Below are 19,268 nucleotides of genomic sequence, written 5' to 3'. Positions count from 1 at the left end.
CCCCGAACACGAATATATGGAGTTGGAGTTGAGGTCGGTGGAGCTCCAGGGGGCCCACGAGGCAGGGGGCGCGCCTAGGGGGGCAGGCGCGCCCCCCACCCTTGTGGAAAGGGTGTGGGCCCCCTGGCCTTGATTCTTTCGCCAGTATTTTTTATTATTTCCAAAAATAATCTCCGTGAAGTTTCAGGTCATTCCGAGAACTTATGTTTCTACACATAAATAACACCATGGCAATTCTGCTGAAAACAGCGTCAGCCCAGGTTAGTTCCATTCAAATCATGCAAGTTAGAGTCCAAAACAAGGGCAAAAGTGTCTGGAAAAGTAGATACGACGGAGACGTATCAAGAACCATGGGTTCAGAAACCCATGCCTTTTCCTCCTAACCCATCCAAGAAAAAGGATGATGAGGATTTTGAGCGCTTTGCTGAAATGATTAGACCTATCTTTTTGCATATGCGTTTGACTGATATGCGCAAAATGAATCCTTATGCTAAGTATATGAAAGAAATTGTTACTAATAAAAGAAAGATACCGGAAGCTGAAATTTCCACCATGCTTGCTAATTAAACTTTTAAGGGTGGAATACCTAAGAAACTAGGAGATCCCGGAGTACCCACTATACCATGCTCCATTAAAATAAACTATGTTAAAACTGCCTTATGTGATCTTGGAGCCGGTGTTAGTGTTATGTCTCTCTCTTTATATCGTAAACTTGATTTGAATAAGTTGACACCTACTGAAATATCTTTACAAATGGCTGATAAATCAACTGCTATACCTATCGGTATTTGTGAGGATGTGCCTGTTGTGGTTGCAAATGTTACTATTTTAACGGACTTTGTTATTCTTGATATTCCCGAGGATGATAGTATGTCTATTATTCTTGGAAGACCCTTTTTGAATACTGCAGGGGCTCTTATTGATTGCAACAAAGGTAATGTCACTTTTCATGTTAATGGTAATGAGCATACGGTACACTTTCCGAGGAAACAACCTCAAATTCATAGTATAAACTCTATTGGAAAAATTCCATCGATTATTTTTGGAGGTTTTGAATTTCCTCTTCCTACTGTCAGAAAGAGATATGATATTCTTATTATTGAGGACATGCATATCCCCGTTGAGGTAACTTAGTGCTATTCGAAAATTCTCCGGTTTCATGCAATTCGGAATGAGTTTGTTAACAAGACCTGATCAACCTTGTTAGTGGATTCCTTTTGATGAGCATGAGATGGATGAAATCAGAAAGCACAACCTTCTGTACCCTCCTTTTACTTGCTGTTATTTAGATTAAATATACTAAAAATAGTATTTTCTGTCAGTTTTCTGAATTATCCGTACAATATAAAAATACCCCGAAAATAAAAGTTCTCCAAATGCCCTGAAATTTAAATATGATTTTTTCTGGAATATTTGAGAATATTTGGCAGTGAGAACACAGCAGGGGGAGTAAGCACCTGGCCACGAGGATCCAGGGCGCACCCACCCCCTGGGCGCGCCCCCTGCCTCGTGGGCCCATGGTGGTTCCCCTCCAGTTATTCCAGCCACCACACACTTCTTCCTCCCAAAAAAATCACCAACCAGCTCAAGCACGAGTTCTAGCTCATTTTGCTACGATTCTCGATCTCCTAGCTCAAAGCACCTCTCACAAAACTGCTTTGGGGGATTGTTCTTCAGTATGTGACTCCTCCAATGGTCCAATTAGTTTTTGTTCTAGTGCTTTATTTATTGCAACTTTTGCTGCTTAGGTGACCAGGTTCTTGAGCTTGCATGTCAAATTTATATGGTCCCAAGTAGTTCTAATGCATGATATATTCTCTAGGCACTTGAGGGGGTAGTTGCTATCAAGTTTATTGAGTTTGGTTCACTTTTATTTGAAGTTACTAAAAATTTCAGAAATTTTCAGAAAATGATGAAGAGATTTTTGAGGGGCTCTTCGAGCTGAAGCTCGAAGGATAAGCAAAGCGAAGAAGAAGAGAGGCCCAAATATAATCTGCCTCGCACCGCGGAGGTTCGGTCGTGTGAATGGCCTTGCGATGATTTCTTGAGAGCAGCTGGGATTTATGATGATTTTTATGAGTTTGCTGAGAATGCAGGCCTCACCGACTTCCTCCGCGACCAACGCGAACAGTATCTCTTACTTACCAATATCTTTGTGCAAAATTTTCATTTCCATTCTAGGAGGTCACCACCTACGGTGGATTTTTATTTATATGACAAGTATAAGGAGATGACCCTTCATGAATTTTGTGAGGTTTCCAAGTTGCCCTTTTCGGGCATCATAGAGGAACCACATCGTGACGATGTGGAGGGGTTTATTGATACAATTGCTGTAGGGGAAACGAGGAAGGTTTCCGACGCACGAATCACTAGCATACACTTTCCTGTTCTACATTACTTTGATGTATTTGCTAGTAGGTGCTTAATTGGTCGCGGAAACTGTGGAAACCTGAGTGCCCCTGATATTGTTATTTTGTGCCATGACTTGTTTCTTGATGACACATTTATTATGGGCGTTATTGTTGCAAAGCGGTTAAACCTTAACCGTACTAAGGGCCCCATCTTTGGAGGCATCTTCGCCTCGCGCCTCGCTGCATACTATAACATACCTACTAGGCATTATGAGAAAGAAGAAAAATTGCTGCCTCCTGTTTTTCTAGACTATAAGATTATGGTAGTGCATGATTTTATTGTTAAGAATAGGGAAAAGGCGCTTAAGTACGGACTGTTATTTGATAAAAATCACCCTGAGACTATTACCTTGCCTGCTCCTTCCTTGTTTGACTTATCTGCAGGCAAGTATCTCGTTCCGCTGGCGGCCATCCACGCCTACCGGAACCCTACATCAGCTACAGAGCCAGAGCCAGAACCACAATTTGATCCTCCATGACAGTCTGATTACCAGTGGGATCCGGAGGTGATTGCCAACCAGTGGCAATCCGAGGCTTCTTCTCAGTACGACCCCAGTTACAACTTTGGATATCCGCCAGGCCAGCCGTGGCCATAAACCAACTTAGTCCAAAAGCCTAAGCTTGTGGGAGTACGTATTTCTCACCGACATTACATTTATGTTCACACACTCATGCTAGTTGTCGGTGTTCATACTTTTTCACTGTAATATCCATGCTAGTTTATTTTTCTATGCTTTCTTCTTGTGTGTTTGAAAAACCTTAAGAAAAGCCAAAAAAATTAGTTGTAGATTTTAGCTAGTTTACTTTCTTGCCTGTAGTAGTAGTAATTAAAAGAAAACCCAAAAAGATTTCATGTCCTTCTTTTTGCTTGTTGGGAGCTTTCCCGTGTAAATAGTTTTATTTCTTTTCTTTTCTTTGGGGGTCGATAGGAGAAGACCATGATGAAATTGTTGAAGTGGCTCTTATATGCATTGTTGTTGATTTAATCAACAGCCCATATTGCCTTGTCTTCTCCTGTTTATTGAATGCTTGCAGATTCGAGCTTAGTCCAATGCACGAGCACTATTATTATTATTCACACCGTTCGGTCGTGCAAGTGAAAGCCAATTATGACGATATATGATGGACTGACTGAGATGAGAGAAGCTGGTATGAACTCGACCTCTCTTGTTTTTGTAAATATGATCAGTTCATCGTTCGTGATTCAGCCTATTATGAATAAACATGTTTGCAATGACAATTAGAGATCATAGTTGCTCGTGCCATGCTTGATTGGCTAGGAGTTTATAATGGTTTACCTTGCGTGCCAACATGCTATTATAATGGTTGTGATGTGGTATGATAGGGTGGTATCCTCCTTTGAATGATTTAAGTGACTTGACTTGGCACATGTTCACACATTTAGTTGAAACAAATTCAACATAGCCTTCACGATATTTATGTTCATGGTGGATTATATCCTACTCATGCTTGCACTCAATGTTTATTAATTTTAATGCATGTTCATGACTGTTGCCGCTCTGTAGTTGGTCGCTTCCCACTCTTTTGCTAGGCTTCACTTGTACTAAGCGGGAATACTGCTTGTGCATCCAATCCCTTAAACCCCAAAGTTATTCCATATGAGTCCACCATACCTTCCTATATATGCGGTATTTACTTGCCATTCCAAGTAAATCTGTATGTGCCAAACTCAAAACCTTCAAATGAAATTCTGTTTTGTATGCTCGAATAGCTCATGTATCAACTAGGGTTGTCTGTATCTTCCATGTTAGGCGGGTTATTCTCAAGAGGAGTGGACTCCGCTCCTCACTCACGAGAAAATGGCTGGTCACCGGGATGCCCAGCCCCATGCTTTAAGCAAACCAAATCGAAATAATTGCAAACAAAACTCCCCCGGGACTGTTGTTAGTTGGAGGCACTCGTTGTTTCAGGCAAGCCATGGATTGATGCTTGTTGGTGGAGGGGGAGTATAAACTTTACCATTCTGTTTGGGAACCGCCTATAATGGGTGTAGCATGGAAGATATCGCCATCTCTTGGTTGTTATGTTGACAATGAAAGTATACCGCTCAAAATATTATTTATCTCTATTTTAAAACCGAGCTCTGGCACCTCTACAAATCCCTGCTCCCCTCTGCGAAGGGCCTATCCATTTACTTTTATGTTGAGTCATCACCCTCTTATAAAAAAGCACTAGCTGGAGAGCACCGATGTCATTTGCATCCATTACTATTAATTTATATTGGGTATGACTATGATTGGATCTCTTTTACCATGAATTACAATGTCTAGTCAGTCCTTGATCTTTAAAGGTGCTCTGCATTTATGTTTTGCGGTCTCAGAAAGGGCTAGCGAGATACCATCTTGTTATATCATATTATGATTATTTTGAGCAAGTGTTGTCATCCGAGATTTATTATTATTGCTCGCTAGTTGATTATGCCATTGATATGAGTAAACATAAGACCTAAATGTTATTGTGAATATGGTTAGTCATAATCTTTGCTAAAAACTTGAATGCTGGCTTTACATATTTACAACAACAAGAGCAAACAGAGTTTGTAAAAGTTTTTCTTTATCACTTTCAGTTTGTCAACTGAATTGCTTGAGGACAAGCAAAGGTTTAAGCTTGGGGGAGTTGATACGTCTCCAACGTATCTACTTTTCCAAACACTTTTGCCCTTGTTTTGGACTCTAACTTGCATGATTTGAATGGAACTAACCCGGAATGACTATGTTTTCAGCAGAATTGCCATGGTGTTATTTATGTGTAGAAACAAAATTTCTCGGAATCACCTGAAACTTCACGGAGATTATTTTTGGAAATAATAAAAAATACTGGCGAAAGAATCAAGGCCAGGGGGCCCACACCCTGTCCACGAGGGTGGGAGGCGCGCCTGCCCCCTGGGCGCGCCCCCTGCTTCGTGGGCCCCCTGGTGCTCCACCGACCTCAACTCCAACTCTATATATTCACGTTCGGGGAGAAAAAATCAGGGAGAAGGATTCATCACGTTTTACGACACGGAGCCGTCGCCAAGCCCTAATCTCTCTCGGGAGGGCTGAGGTGGAGTCCATTCGGGGCTCCGGAGAGGGGAATCCGTCGCCATCATCATCATCAACCATCCTCCATCACCAATTTCATGATGCTCACCGCCGTGCGTGAGTAATTCCATCGTAGGCTCGCTGGACGGTGATGCGTTGGATGAGATTTATCATGTAATCGAGTTAGATTTGTTAGGGTTTGATCCCTAGTATCCACTATGTTCTGAGATTGATGTTGCTATGACTTTGCTATGCTTAATGCTTGTCACTAGGGCCCGAGTGCCATGATTTCAGATCTGAACCTATTTTGTTTTCATGAATATATGTGAGTTATTGATCCTATCTAGCAAGTCTATAGTCACCTACTATGTGTTATGATCCGGCAACCCCGAAGTGACAATAATTGGGACCACTCCCGGTGATGACCATAGTTTGAGGAGTTCATGTATTCACTATGTGTTAATGCTTTGGTCCGGTACTCTATTAAAAGGAGGCCTTAATATCCCTTAGTTTCTGCTAGGACCCCGCTGCCACGGGAGGGTAGGACAAAAGATGTCATGCAAGTTCTTTTCCATAAGCACGTATGACTATATTCGGAATACATGCCTACATTACATTAATGAATTGGAGCTAGTTCTGTGTCACCCTATGTTATAACTGTTACATGAATAATCGCATCCAGCATAATTCTCCATCACCGATCCAATGCCTACGAGCTTTTCACATATTGTTCTTTGCTTATTTACTTTTCTGTCGCTACTGTTACAATCACTACAAAACTGCTACTGTTACCTTTGCCATTGTTACCGTTACTATCATACTACTTTGCTACTAAATACTTTGCTGCAGACATTAAGTTATCCAGGTGTGGTTGAATTGACAACTCAACTGCTAATACTTGAGAGTATTCTTTGGCTCCCCTTGTGTCGGATCAATAAATTTGGGTTGAATACTCTACCCTCGAAAACTGTTGCGATCCCCTATACTTGTGGGTTATCAGTGACCCATTTTGGTTGCCCAAATTGGGAAGCACTTTGCAAGATGTATGGTTTTTATGAGGATATGCTTGTCACCATGGATCTTGGTGATCCTGACATCGAGCAAGACAATATGGACATTTGGGTCCTTGTTGATATGCTTCCAATTCTACCGCTATGTGAGTTTCTCAAACATAGTTATTAACTAATTTATATTGTTTATTTCAAAATAGTTGACAGCTTATTTTCATTCTTCAAAAAATGTGCGGAAGATGGTAGACAGAACCTACTACACTGATTGCTCTGAATTAACTTATCAAGAGAAAAATCATCTGATCACATTTTGTACTGAACTTGAGAATTACAATACCTATTATCAAACTCCTCCACATTATGGTCAATACGTGCCACTAGTGCATGTGTTGAACCACGGTAACATCCATAGAGATGCCATGGTAAGATTTTTTACTATTACGACATCCGTGCATCTTTTGCATACTTCTAAAACTGAACTACATTGCTAACTACGAAGTTATTACTATGTTTTTCAACAGAAAATCCCGAAGGATTGTGTGCCTCATCTGATGTATCAAAATGGTCGCCTTGATGTTTTGAACATACAGCCAGGTCATCCTACGAATCTCACATGTCCATATCGGATTTCTAAAACTAGTGAACACATGGTAATCAAAGAATGGAAAAAATGTATGGACAGTCGTAAGGAGGTTCTTGGAAGCAACATTGTGCAAAAGGCAAGAATTGGAGACAGGATAATCTCCATTCTCCATAATGGAGAGTCAGGGGCTATCTTGTTTTATGCTATTTTACCTAAGAGAATATAGTAGGTCCTAAGAGAATGTAGTAGGTCCTATGAGGTACAATATGTTTATTATGTGGTACAATATGTTAGAGTTGATGATGAGGAGTAGTTGTGATCATGACTAGTGACCAACTTGCTATGTGATGTCTCATTGATGAAAACGATGATCATGAGGAGGTGTTATATGACAATGATGTATTATGATGATAAGTTGTTAATGATATGATGATGATGATGATATTTATTATATCATTGGGTGAAAGAACCGCGGATTAGTTTCAAGTGGATGTCCATCCACTTGAAACTAGTCCACGGTTCTTTCACCCAGTTATGTAATAACTCATTATGATGTAAAAACAATCTCTAAATTGCTGTTGTATGAAAACTTGTATAAAGGTGTATGAATACAACATGAAATAAAAAAGAAGTAAAATACGGAATAATAGTAGTAACACGGGCAGGGAGAAGCGCTACTAGTAATTACCAGTAGCGCTCTTTGGAGAAAGCGCTACTACTAAGTCGATATAGCAGTAGCGTGAGTTAACCCACGCTACTGCTAACCTTTAGCTGTAGCGCCGTACCAGTTGCGCCCCTGCCCGCGCTACTGATAGGCCTAAAACACGCGCTACTGCTAGGCTTTTTCCTAGTAGTGGCTAGCGGCCACGTACGCGCGTCCAACCACACGCATGCGAACGGCCCAATGTAATGCAGCCCGTAGCTAGTAGTAGTTCTGTTGGCTACAAGGCCGAACACAAAAACTAGTAGTACTTCTATCGGCTTGGTGGAGTGTGTAGCGCAACATCGGCATATTTGTTTAATCCCACATCGCTTGCTGTGCTCAGAGGACAAGGCATTGGATGATATATAATACTACGGTGGTGCTCACTACTTAGAGAAGAAGCGCTCGCTGCTCCGCTCTGACTTGGAAACAGTGTTCGGTAAAAACGAAAACTAAACCGAATTAATCAGTTAACCGAACTATCGGTTAGCAATTTTGCCTTGCTATTTTCGGTTTTTAGTTTTACAAAACGATTTTGAAAATAAACCGAATGGTATAAATCGAAATTTCGCTTTCTACCGAATGCCCAGCCCTATGCATGACCATAAAAGATATTATTCATATAAATAGAACAACCATTATTCTCTAATTTAAACGAATAATCGTCTCGCACTAAACAAGATCCAGATATAATGTTCATGCTAAACGCTGGCACCAAATAACAATTATTCAGGTCTAAAACTAATCCTGAAGGTATATGTAGAGGTAGCATGCCGACGGTGATCACATCGACCTAGGAACCATTCCCGACGCGCATCGTCACCTTGTCCTTAGCCAATCTTCGTTTAATCCATAGCTTCTGTTTCAAGTTACAAATATCAGCAACCGAACCAGTATCAAATACCCAGGCGCTACTACGAGCATTAGTAAGGTACACATCAATAACATGTATATCAAATATACCTTTATTCACTTTGTCATCCTTTTTATCCGCCAAATACTTGGGGCAGTTCCGCTTCCAGTGACCAGTCCCTTTGCAGTAGAAGCACTCAGTTTCAGGCTTGGGTTTAGCTTTGGGCTTCTTCCCGGGAGTGGCAACTTGCTTACCATTCTTCTTGAAGTTCCCCTTCTTTCCCTTGCCCTTCTTCTTGAAACTAGTGGTCTTGTTAACCATCAACACTTGATGCTCCTTCTTGATTTCTACCTCCGCAGCTTTGAGCATTGCGAAGAGCTCGGGAATTGTCTTCTCCATCCCTTGCATATTATAGTTCATCACGAAGCCTTTGTAGCTTGGTGGCTGTGATTGAAGAACTCTGTCAATAACACTATCATCTGGAAGGTTAACTCCCAGCTGAGTCAAGTGATTATGATATCCAGACATTTTGAGTATGTGTTCACTGACATAACTGTTTTCCTCCATCTTGCAACTATAGAACTTTTTGGAGACTTTATATCTCTCAACTCATGCATTTTCTTGAAATATTAACTTCAACTCTTGGAACATCTCATATGCTCCATGACGTTCAAAACGTCTTTGAAGTCTTGATTCTAAGCCGTAAAGCATGGCACACTAAACTATCGAGTATTCATCAGATCGAGCTTGCCAGGCGTTCAAAACATTAGCATCTGCTCCTGCAGCAGGCCTTTCACTTAGCGGTGCATCAAGGACATAATTCTTCTATGCAGCAATGAGGATAATGCTCAAGTTACGGACCCACTCAGTGTAGTTGCTACCATCATCTTTCAACTTAGCTTTCTCTAGGTACGCATTTAAATTCAAGGAAACGGTAGCACGGGCCATTAATCTACAACATAGATATGCAAATACTAACAGGACTAAGTTCATGATAAATTAAGTTCAAATAATCAAATTACTTAAGAATTCCCACTTAAATAGACATCCCTCAAGTCATCTAAGTGATACGTGATCCAAATCAACTAAACCATGTCCGATCATCACATGAGATGGAGTAGTCATCAATGGTGAACATCTCTATGTTGATCAAATCTACTATATGATTCACGTTCGACCTTTCGGTCTCCAGTGTTCCGAGGCCATGTCTGTACATGCTAGGCTCGTCAATTTTAACCCAAGTATTCCGCATGTGCAAAACTGTCTTGCACCCGTTATATGTGAACGTAGAGTCTATCACACCCGATCATCACATGTGTCTCAACACGACGAACTGTAGCAACAGTGCATACTCAGGGAGAACACTTTTACCTTGAAATTTAGTGAAGGGATCATCTTATAATACTACCGCTGTACTAAGCAAAGATGCATAAAAGATAAACATCACATGCAATCAAAATATGTGACATGATATGGCCATCATCATCTTGTGCTTTTGATCTCCATCTCCAAAGCATCGTCATGATCTCCATTGTCACCGGCTTTACACCTTGATCTCCATCGTCGCGTCGTGGTCGTCTCGCCAACTATTGCTTCTACAACTATCACTAACGCATAGTGATAAAGTAAAGCAATTACATGGCGTATGCATTTCATACAATAAACAGACAACCATAAGGCTCCTGCCGCTTGCCGATAACTAGTTGCATGTATGTCGGTGGAACTGGTCTCATGTGCGTGGACATGTAAGGCTGGTCTGGGCCGCTTCATCCCACAATACCGCCGAATTAACACTAGTACAGCGAGCTCCTAAACAAACGGTTTTTAACCCCTTTCCGCGACGCCTTTGGAACCGTCGCCAAGTGAGTGTGGGCGATGGGGGTTCTTTCCACATGACCCAGAAACCGTCGGGGATATGCCCTCCTGACACATACGTTCGGCAAAATGAGGTCGTGTGCGACCGGTGAGCACTCCTATCGCCTCACCTTGCAAGCAATCAACTCCTTGCTCCACCATCCTTCTGTCCTCCTCATTTTGAAGGCCTGCCAAATATCGAAGGAAAGAAGAAGGATAGCAGATAAACTCAGCTAGGGATTCCACGAGTTTTCCATCAAAGCATTCAGATCCTCACACTTCCTCTTCTCCAGTTAAAAAAAAAGACACTTCCTCTTCTCCGGCGATGAAGAGGCGATTCTCCTCAGCATCTTCTCATCTGGCGACGAAGAGGCGACGCCGGGGCGCTCCTGCTCCGTCGCGACCCCCACGCCCTTGTGAGCCACTCGCCCGCTGTCATCCTCGTCTCCCAATCTCATCTATTTGACAGGGAAACTTTTAGTAGGAATGCGAAAGGAAACCCTAGATTTGTAGGAGCACATACCTGCCGTGGGGGCGTTCGATCACGAGACCAGTTTTGGTTCGAACCCACAGATCCGAACACCCTAGGTTAGGTTTCGTGAGCTTGGTCGTAAAGGGGGAGGCCTAGATCGATCCGCGGTTTGTGGGTGCGTTGGCAGTGTTTTGGCTGAGGCACGGAACAGGCGGCACATCGCCCACGCGGATGTGATTCGTGGTTCCTTCCGCCCACCGCCTCTCACCAATAATACTACACTTACCTTAGGCACACGACGTGGATCCACGCAGTTCGTGGGTTTCTAGGTTTGCTCTGGAATTTTCTCGAGCAGTTGCGTGGTTGCACACAACATCATCCCGTAAGGTTAGGATTCAGCCTGTAGATCTAGCATTATTGGTTTCTCACACTCCCGCCTCTGCTTTGCTTGCACAGCTGGTACTTCCAGGCAGCATCAAGCCATCAACTGCTTGCCAGTTGCCACCGCAAACACCTCCGGGCTACCGCTAGAACTCTTGCTCCCGCTGCGCCCTTGGGAAATTTATTTCCAACTGGTGGGAACAATTGCCTTCCATCGCTGGAACGTTCCAGTGAATGGCATGGAACAGTTGAGTGCACCGGCTAGAAGACAATATATAGGCTTCCGAGGGCTCGCCATGGGTAGCGGCGAAATCTGTGGAGGATCAAGTGGTGGGAAGCCCAGGCGGTGGCAGGCATCTGACTGGAGGTCAGCACACCCAGCAGACGTGCAGAAGCATTGGACGAGAGGAGAGGAGCGACCTTGACGGGGTCGCCCCGCTCCCACAGAAGCACAGGGTGAAAGATGACCCATTAAACAGGCCATATTGTGGGTGTGATCTATGATGGGCAGCCAATCCAGTGGGCCGTGCCAGGGGCTGTCGCAAGGGCCGCTGGCATCACGCTTGATATCTGAAATCTGTGTTTTCTTTTCTTGGTAATCATGCTTGCTTAAGTCTGCTAACTTGTTTGCAGCTGACCTATATCGGATGCGTGAATACATGCTGCTTCTCTGTTCGAGACACCCTCTGGCCTTGCAGTCTTCCGTTTTTGTGGGTCACTCATTAACCCACCTAAATCTCTGGAGGTACTATATGTTCTTCCTTCCTTGGTTACTGATGTGCTTGCTTGCTTTCTCTTGTTGTCCATGTCATTTACCTACTTTTCTGTTTTATCCTCGTCTCCTGCAGGACATATGGCTTAATTTCACTGACAGTTACACGGCAAAATGGGTTAGTGCCTCCTTTCCTTCGGTTTCCTGCTTCTGACTTTATATCCTGATGTTGCTTGCCGCCAAATAATAATTTCTACTAGCTATCTTGCACCATTCTTGATTGCATCATCATTTTCTGTTAATTTATTTTGTTTTGTGTTGAAGGAGAGCAACACAAACATATTCTTCATTACTTCTTGATTAAATAATTAAGATTTAACACAACTTTCCCTCATAAATCTGGTTCTAAAGCATGTAGCCTGGACGCGAATGCATGCATGCCCAAAAACTACTACTGCTAAATGTCCACCATGGGTGTAACAGTATTTCTAAAGAATTCGTTTGATGTGCTTCTATGAAGAGCAGCACCTTTGTTTATGAACGTAATCTGAATTACACTGGTATTTTGATGAATGAGGACTTGGAACATGGGTACATCGTTACGGTTGAGATATAATTATTGATTCAGCCCCCTCTCCTTGTCGAGAGACATGACATGATACTTGATCAATTGTTTTGTTTTACCCCCTACCCTTGTTTTATTTCTTCATCAGGTTGTTTTGCTGATGGAGTTCCAAACTTTTGAGGACAAGTCCAGTGCCATTAATCAGAACACTGGTGTCAGTGAAAGGCTTGCTGAGATGATCAGGGTGTGGCTCCCTGGGAAGAAAATGGCAGTCGGAAATCCTGAATATAAGGAAATCATTGAAGAGAGATTGGTGAGTATAAGTTCCTGCAGCTTTACCTATACCTTTGAGCAACTTTGATCATGATTTTCGCTGCGACTTCTTGCAGGAAATAGAATGCCTGTATAATGAACGGGTGATGGAGGTAATGTGGGGCATACAGAATTGCATGCCAGGTTTGATACCTATAGAAAAATCACAGCTGGCTAAAGAGGACCGCCTCCCGAGTAAGGGATTGCAAGAATTCTTGAAGCGTTATGGCTGCAATGTCAAACCAGAGATGGTGAGTTAATTAGTTGCCATGGACCAAAGTTTTGGACGCAACTTCAGTAGAAAAATTGTGCTTAGCATCTCTTCTTTAGTGATGAAGCAATCTTCTTTGTCTCCAGGTCAATGAACAAATTGTCGCGACGGCTTCCGCATTGTCTGCGTGTGATTATGTTGAGAAGAAATATTCTCTAGTCTTGCGCGAAGCAGGTGCTGTCATTAAGGATGTGTCTGGCATCAGCTGTGAGGGTTGGAGCTTACTGGACATTGCAACAGCTCTGAAGATGATATGGAAGCCTAAAAAAGTTGGCAATTCTTCTCTGGTAAATTGTAGATACTATTTTGTGAATGTCTTATCAGCTGCATGCTATCCCATTTCTTGCAAACTTGTCACTTGGTCTAAATCATGTTTCTTCCAGGTTTCAAAAGATGAGGCACTAAGATTGGTGAACGATGCATCTAAATATGAAGCTCTGGTGAATAAGTATCCTTTTTTTCGAGCCTACAAAGAAATGTTGAAAGCTCATGATGATAGGATCTCGAAAGAAGAACTACTGAAATCATTGGTTGAGGGCCTGAAGAAACCATAAGGCTCACAGCTAGCTGAAACTGCTGGTCCTTGGTCTGAAGGGAGTTTTTGGCATGTTGGTTCACCGGGTATTATTGAACATAAGCTGATCTTGGTTGACTTTATTGCAGTCTCAGTCTGAGATGGTCCGTACGAAAAAGTGTAGTGCTAATTAAATTTGAGCAACCCTGCTTAATTGTCTACCAAGTATTTTGCTATCTTAATTTGAACTTATTGTTTTTATCTGGTCATATGGAATGTCAGATCGGTTACGCCTAAGTATGTGTTTTGTGAAGGAGTAGCCGGGTGCATGCGCAGCGTTACACCTCGTAGGTGATGTGTATGTATCCAGTGTAAAATGCAAATATATCCTGTCTCATGTTGTGTAATATTTCACCTGCAATATTGCACAATGTGCTTGGATTTCAGTCATGGGAAAGATTAGAGGTAATATCACCAGTAGTCATAGAACTTGCACTTGATATTCGGTTTGGTGCTAAAACTTTGAAAATACGGAGTCGTAGCCATTTAAATTGACTCAAAGTGTGCACATGCGGTCACAAATGCGTACATGTGTGTATCCATGTGTATGGCCCCACCTGGCAGTGAGTGAAGGCGCTCGGATGATGCACTTTTTGCACAAAGCACCTTTATATATTTTTATTCATGGATTTGTTTTTGCACAAAGCACCTTTATATTATTTTTATTCATGAAAAAAGCTGGGATGCATTTTTGCAAAAAAAAGTAAAAACCTTGCAATTTTTTATCTGCAGAAAAGCAAACCAGCAATGTGAAAATTACCATGAAAAATAGGTGCGCCCAGGTGCTGAACCCGCGACCAACGCTTAAAACACTAGCCAATTTAGGTGACTCAGCCAAACAGTTTCACATGTCTACTATGTGTAACAAATTCATACGTACTAAGAGTTTCAGAAAACAAATATTCATACGTACCGAGCGAAAACGCATGGGGAGCTTAAATTGGCTGGAGATACTGCAGCCCATTTTGCACGCATTATTTTTATGTATATTTGTAAAACGTAAGTAATTTCTTTTTGAAATATTTATGTGTTAAAAACATTATACATACATACAATGATTAGTTAATTGGAAACTTAAATATAAACATGTACTCCCTCCGTTCCTAAATATTTGTCTTTCTAGAGATTTCAACAAGTGACTACATACGGAGCAAAATGAGTGAATCTACACTCTAAAATATTCTATATACATCCGTATGTGGTAGTCCATTTGAAACCTCTAAAAAGACAAATATTTAGGAACGGAGGGAGTATTCTATAAAAAATATTTAGTAAAATTTTAGTAATAAAAACATTAAGGATACTTTTTAAGATATTTGTAAAAAGTATGTAATAAAGTTATGTAAAAATATTTATGTGTTAAAAACATTATACATAAAACATCTAAATATAAACTTGTGTATTATACTAAAAATATTTAGTTTATGCGGACATTGAATTTATTTTATTACATAAATATGTTTAGTGAATCCATAAAAAATTATACAAAATGATGAATACAAATATTACTAAATATTTATGAATATTCACTTGTGTATTATTGTTTACTAATGACTTCAAAAAAAATATAAATTTAAAAATTATACATGATTGAATTTTTTCATAAATATTATTTTATATATATTTTTAAATAATACATGAATAATTTTGAAAGTAGGTTATTTCGTTTGCATGTACAATATTTATAACACACGAATATCAAAATGTTATGTTTATTACTGAAATTATAATTTAAATACTATCTACAAATTCTTAATAAAAACATAAACATGTGCAAAATGGGCTGCACTGGCCATAGCCATTTCAGCTTCATCAGCACCTATCTTCTAGTGGGAGCAACTAGTTGACGAGCGCTCCTTCGGGAGCCTCAGAACTATCAGCGCCACTTGGCGCTCTCAGCCGCCCGCCACGTGTCGCGCTCTGGGCGCTTCCTCTCGATTTTGTTTTTTTGTTTTTATTTCCCCGCACACGTTTTCTGCTTTTTAAACGGGTTTTTTTCGACGTTTTGGTTTTTCACCGGTCTTCCTTAGCTTTTTGATTAAAAAATAGGAAAAAATTGCGTGAAAAAACGCGTTTTTTTCTTTCACGAGTCACAGTTTTGCTTCTGCGAGAGGCACGGTTTTGCTTTTGTCAGAGTCACGGCCGTGCCTCCCGGAAATAAAAAAACGCATTTTTTGTTTTTTTTTCTTCCGCGAGAGGCATGGTTTTGCTTTCGCGAGAGGCACGGTTGTGTTTTCGCGAGAGTCACGGCCGTGCCCCTCGAAAACGAAAAAACGCATTTTATGTTTCTTTTCCTTCCGCGAGAGGCACGGTTTTGCTTCCGCGAGAGGCACGGTTGTGCTTTCGCAAGAGTCACCGCCGTGCCTCTCGGAAGCGAAAAAATGCGTTTTCTATTTTTTTTTTCTTCCGCAGGAGGCACGGCCGGGCATCTCGAAAACGAAAAAAACGCGTTTTTTTTCCTTCCACAAGATGCACAGTTGTGATTTCGCGAGAGGCACGAGTGTGCCTCTTTCGAAAAGGGAAAAAACCCGTGCTCCCGGTTCGACTTTTTTGTTCGGTTTTTTTCATGAAAAAAGTTCGTCGAAACCTATCAACAAAGGATCTAGTTTTGAAGATCTCGGCGCGGGGAATCCAACGATGAAAACGATTCGAGATTTGGATGCACGGTTTAAGGGATAAAACATTTTGAATAAACGAATCTATGAAAAAAGGAAAAACTCCCAAGTTGGGACAAGTGACGCAGCGCAACACTTGTTGCAACCTCGGGAAATGGAAGTGATCTTTGCAACAAGTACTCAATTAGTGATTTTGTCTTCTAGTACGTTAAGCCTAGTTATTCAAAAAATTTCATGCGGGGGACTCGAACTCAGCACCTGTGACATGTAGTCAAGGAAGACCTTGATGCACTAACCACTCCACACTATCTAGGTACATGTTAAGTTGGATAAAGCTAAACTATTTGATCACGATATTTAGTACTGTATCTCTTACAAAATATACATTTTTCTCTTTTTAATTCCATGAGTTTTCTCTAGTTTATCGGTGTTGTTCCACTTTATGATGGAAGTAGGTATCTCCGCCAACACTCGGATGACGGCGCGGATGATTTTGGTGATGTGATTAACGATTCTTCTAAAGAATATTCAGTCCGAGAGGTAGGAGATGTTGACGAAGGAAAGGTGGTAGGTCGTCTCTGAAAGACGGTAATTTTTGGGCCGCAACCGTGATAATTTACGTACACACACCGTGATAATTTTAGCCCGAGGTGAAAGAAGTTGTTGAAATATACCAACCGGTAATTTTCTATGTGAATAGCCTGGTAATTTATGCACCGCGGACCTGATAACTTACATGCAAACCAGAAAAAGTTGATGAAATATACCCCGATAAATTCTGTGTGAATATCATGATAATTTACGCACCGCAAACATGGTAACTTTTCCCTTCGCCGGAGGGAGGGGTTTTGATGAAATATACCCTCGATAACTTCTGTGTAAATATGATGATAGATTACGCATCACTGCCCTAGTAAATTTTATGCAAATAACATGATAACTCATACACCGTAGACATGATGAATTATGTACCCAGTTCTGGTAACTTTGTCGGCGCGGGTAGGGGTGGGGGGGGGGGGGGGGTCGTTGAAACATACCACAGTAATTTCTATGCAAATAACATGATAACTCACACATCATAGACATGATAAATTATGTACCCAGTCCTGGTAACTTTGTCGGCGGGGGTAGGGGTGGGTACATAAAAAGATAATGTGTTGGCTTACATTCATCATCAGACTGGTGTTTGATCAAAAGATAACATGCACGAAGGAACGACAAAGGCAACCAACTGTTTTGCTAAAACTATTACAAGGCTCCAGTTGAGTTCCAAATATTCAATAGAGTTTTGGTGGAGTATACGCTACTCCTGTAAGTCGGCCTCTATTCCGTCCGGGTTGGTTCCCTCCGGGTTAGCTCCTTAATAGCCCCCAGCAATTGACGCCTCCAGGTTATCCTGCGCCGACTCTTCTGCATCTTTGATCTGAAGGTTGTCCAGATTCCAGTGGACATCGGTTAAGGCTTGGAAGATGGCTTCATCATGCAAGATAGGAGATGGGTCAACATCAGGGGCAAAAATATGCTTACGCCGTTGTGGAGTCAATTCAACAGATTCAAAGGTTGGCGGTTGAATTCGTGTGTTGTTGCCAGCATAAGTCGCCTGATATTTTTCCAAGTCCATGTCTGCAACAAGTTGACTCGCCAACACAGGAGTCTCCCTCACACAACAGGCATAATCAGTGGCTGAAAATTCAGTTCCGTCATCTTCGTATTGGGGGAACCCGCTAGCCGTCTCCAAGATATCCAACTCTGGTGCATAAGCTATGGCCCCGCTCAGCGAGATCATTGCTCCTGCTCGGGCGGCTGATTTTTGCAGTTCCTCAATCTGCTTTGGGATGGTCGAGAGGCGCCTCGGTACATCTTTGATTAATTGCACCGGATTTTTTTCACCCATTACAGCTTTGATGGTAAAGATGCTTCCAGCATATAATTGCTCTATGAAAGAGTATACAACCTTCAGCTTCATCAAGTTGTTATCCTGGACGTTGCACGTTCTATTACCTGCAAATAGTTTACATGTATGAGTCGCCAGGCGAGTTATTATCTATACGTGACTTGGTAGGCAAGTTATTTTCATGAATTCACAGGAATTGCTTACCCAATATTGCCTGGCTCATTTGGGAGATATGTCGTTTTAACCCAGTCAGTTCTTCAGTAACTGGTTTCAGTTGATTCTCGGCGGCTTTCGCACGCTTGGTTAGAGCAGCCTTTTCGGTTTCAAAGGCAGTCTTTGTTGTTTCGAAAGCCACCTTGATTGTCTCCAGCTCTCCCAACAAGGATTGCAAGCTTGATTCAGCTTTGGCTCGTAGAGCTTGTTCTGATTCAAGATCTTTCTTTAAGCCGGACAAATTTGACTCGGCCATGTTCGAAGCTTCCTGCAAGACAAGGAGGTAATTCATCTGTAAGAAATTTTACTAGTCCCAAGCCGGCAACAATGTACAACACAGTACTTGGGGGCTATGACAGGCAAATTAATGTTATTATTGAAGTCCCAAGCATTTTGCAAGCAACATACTCGACATTTGGGGGCTAATGCATATCAGTTTTTCTTCAAGAGTTAACACGAGAAGACACGACTCAATTCATAGAAACGAGTCGGCCCTTGCGGGCTACAGGCTACCTTTTCAAAGTGTATTTGGAAGACCCGACTCATTTCAGGAAAATGAGCCGGCCATTGGGGGCTACCAGGCGTTTTCTCTTAACAATTTTTCTATCTAAAGAACCAGCTGAATTCCTCATAATTGGGCAGCTCAAGCTTTGCTTTTCCCTTCTCAGACAAGGGTGTCTCGTCTCAGCACATTGGATACTTCTGGAGATTTATATGCCTCCCAAGTGATAGCAATTCCATCACTGTTCTTTTCAAGAGGAGACACATCTTCAGCCACCTTACCGAAGCTTGAAGCGCGAGCCA

At 41.7% G+C, this 19,268-nt stretch overlaps 1 protein-coding gene across 1 annotated transcript; it reads left to right on the top strand.

Annotated features, from left to right (window-relative positions):
* Positions 1 to 10,665: 10,665 nt before the first annotated feature.
* LOC123050453 (uncharacterized) lies at positions 10,666 to 14,142 on the top strand. The gene is made up of 7 exons (XM_044473241.1): positions 10,666 to 10,871; positions 11,942 to 12,053; positions 12,157 to 12,198; positions 12,734 to 12,898; positions 12,975 to 13,148; positions 13,255 to 13,455; positions 13,552 to 14,142. Exons 4-7 carry the CDS (start codon positions 12,746 to 12,748, stop codon positions 13,720 to 13,722), a joined length of 699 nt encoding a protein of 232 aa, XP_044329176.1. The 5' UTR covers positions 10,666 to 10,871; positions 11,942 to 12,053; positions 12,157 to 12,198; positions 12,734 to 12,745; the 3' UTR covers positions 13,723 to 14,142.
* The last annotated feature ends 5,126 nt before the right edge of the window (positions 14,143 to 19,268 follow it).

The sequence above is a fragment of the Triticum aestivum genome, chromosome 2D, assembly GCF_018294505.1.
Source record: "Triticum aestivum cultivar Chinese Spring chromosome 2D, IWGSC CS RefSeq v2.1, whole genome shotgun sequence".
In the NCBI taxonomy this organism is placed as follows: Eukaryota; Viridiplantae; Streptophyta; class Magnoliopsida; order Poales; family Poaceae; genus Triticum; species Triticum aestivum.
The sequence above is the reverse complement of the archived record's forward strand: the minus strand, read 5'-3'. Positions and strand labels throughout refer to the sequence as shown.

Excerpts from the sequence above, each read along its gene's own strand:
- LOC123050453 (XM_044473241.1), top strand. The coding sequence starts at position 12,746 with ATGGAGTTCCAAACTTTTGAGGACAAGTCCAGTGCCATTAATCAGAAC. Across the intron at positions 13,149-13,254 it reads GCAATGTCAAACCAGAGATG|GTCAATGAACAAATTGTCGC; the intron begins GTGAGTTAATTA and ends CTTTGTCTCCAG. Across the intron at positions 13,456-13,551 it reads AAGTTGGCAATTCTTCTCTG|GTTTCAAAAGATGAGGCACT; the intron begins GTAAATTGTAGA and ends TGTTTCTTCCAG.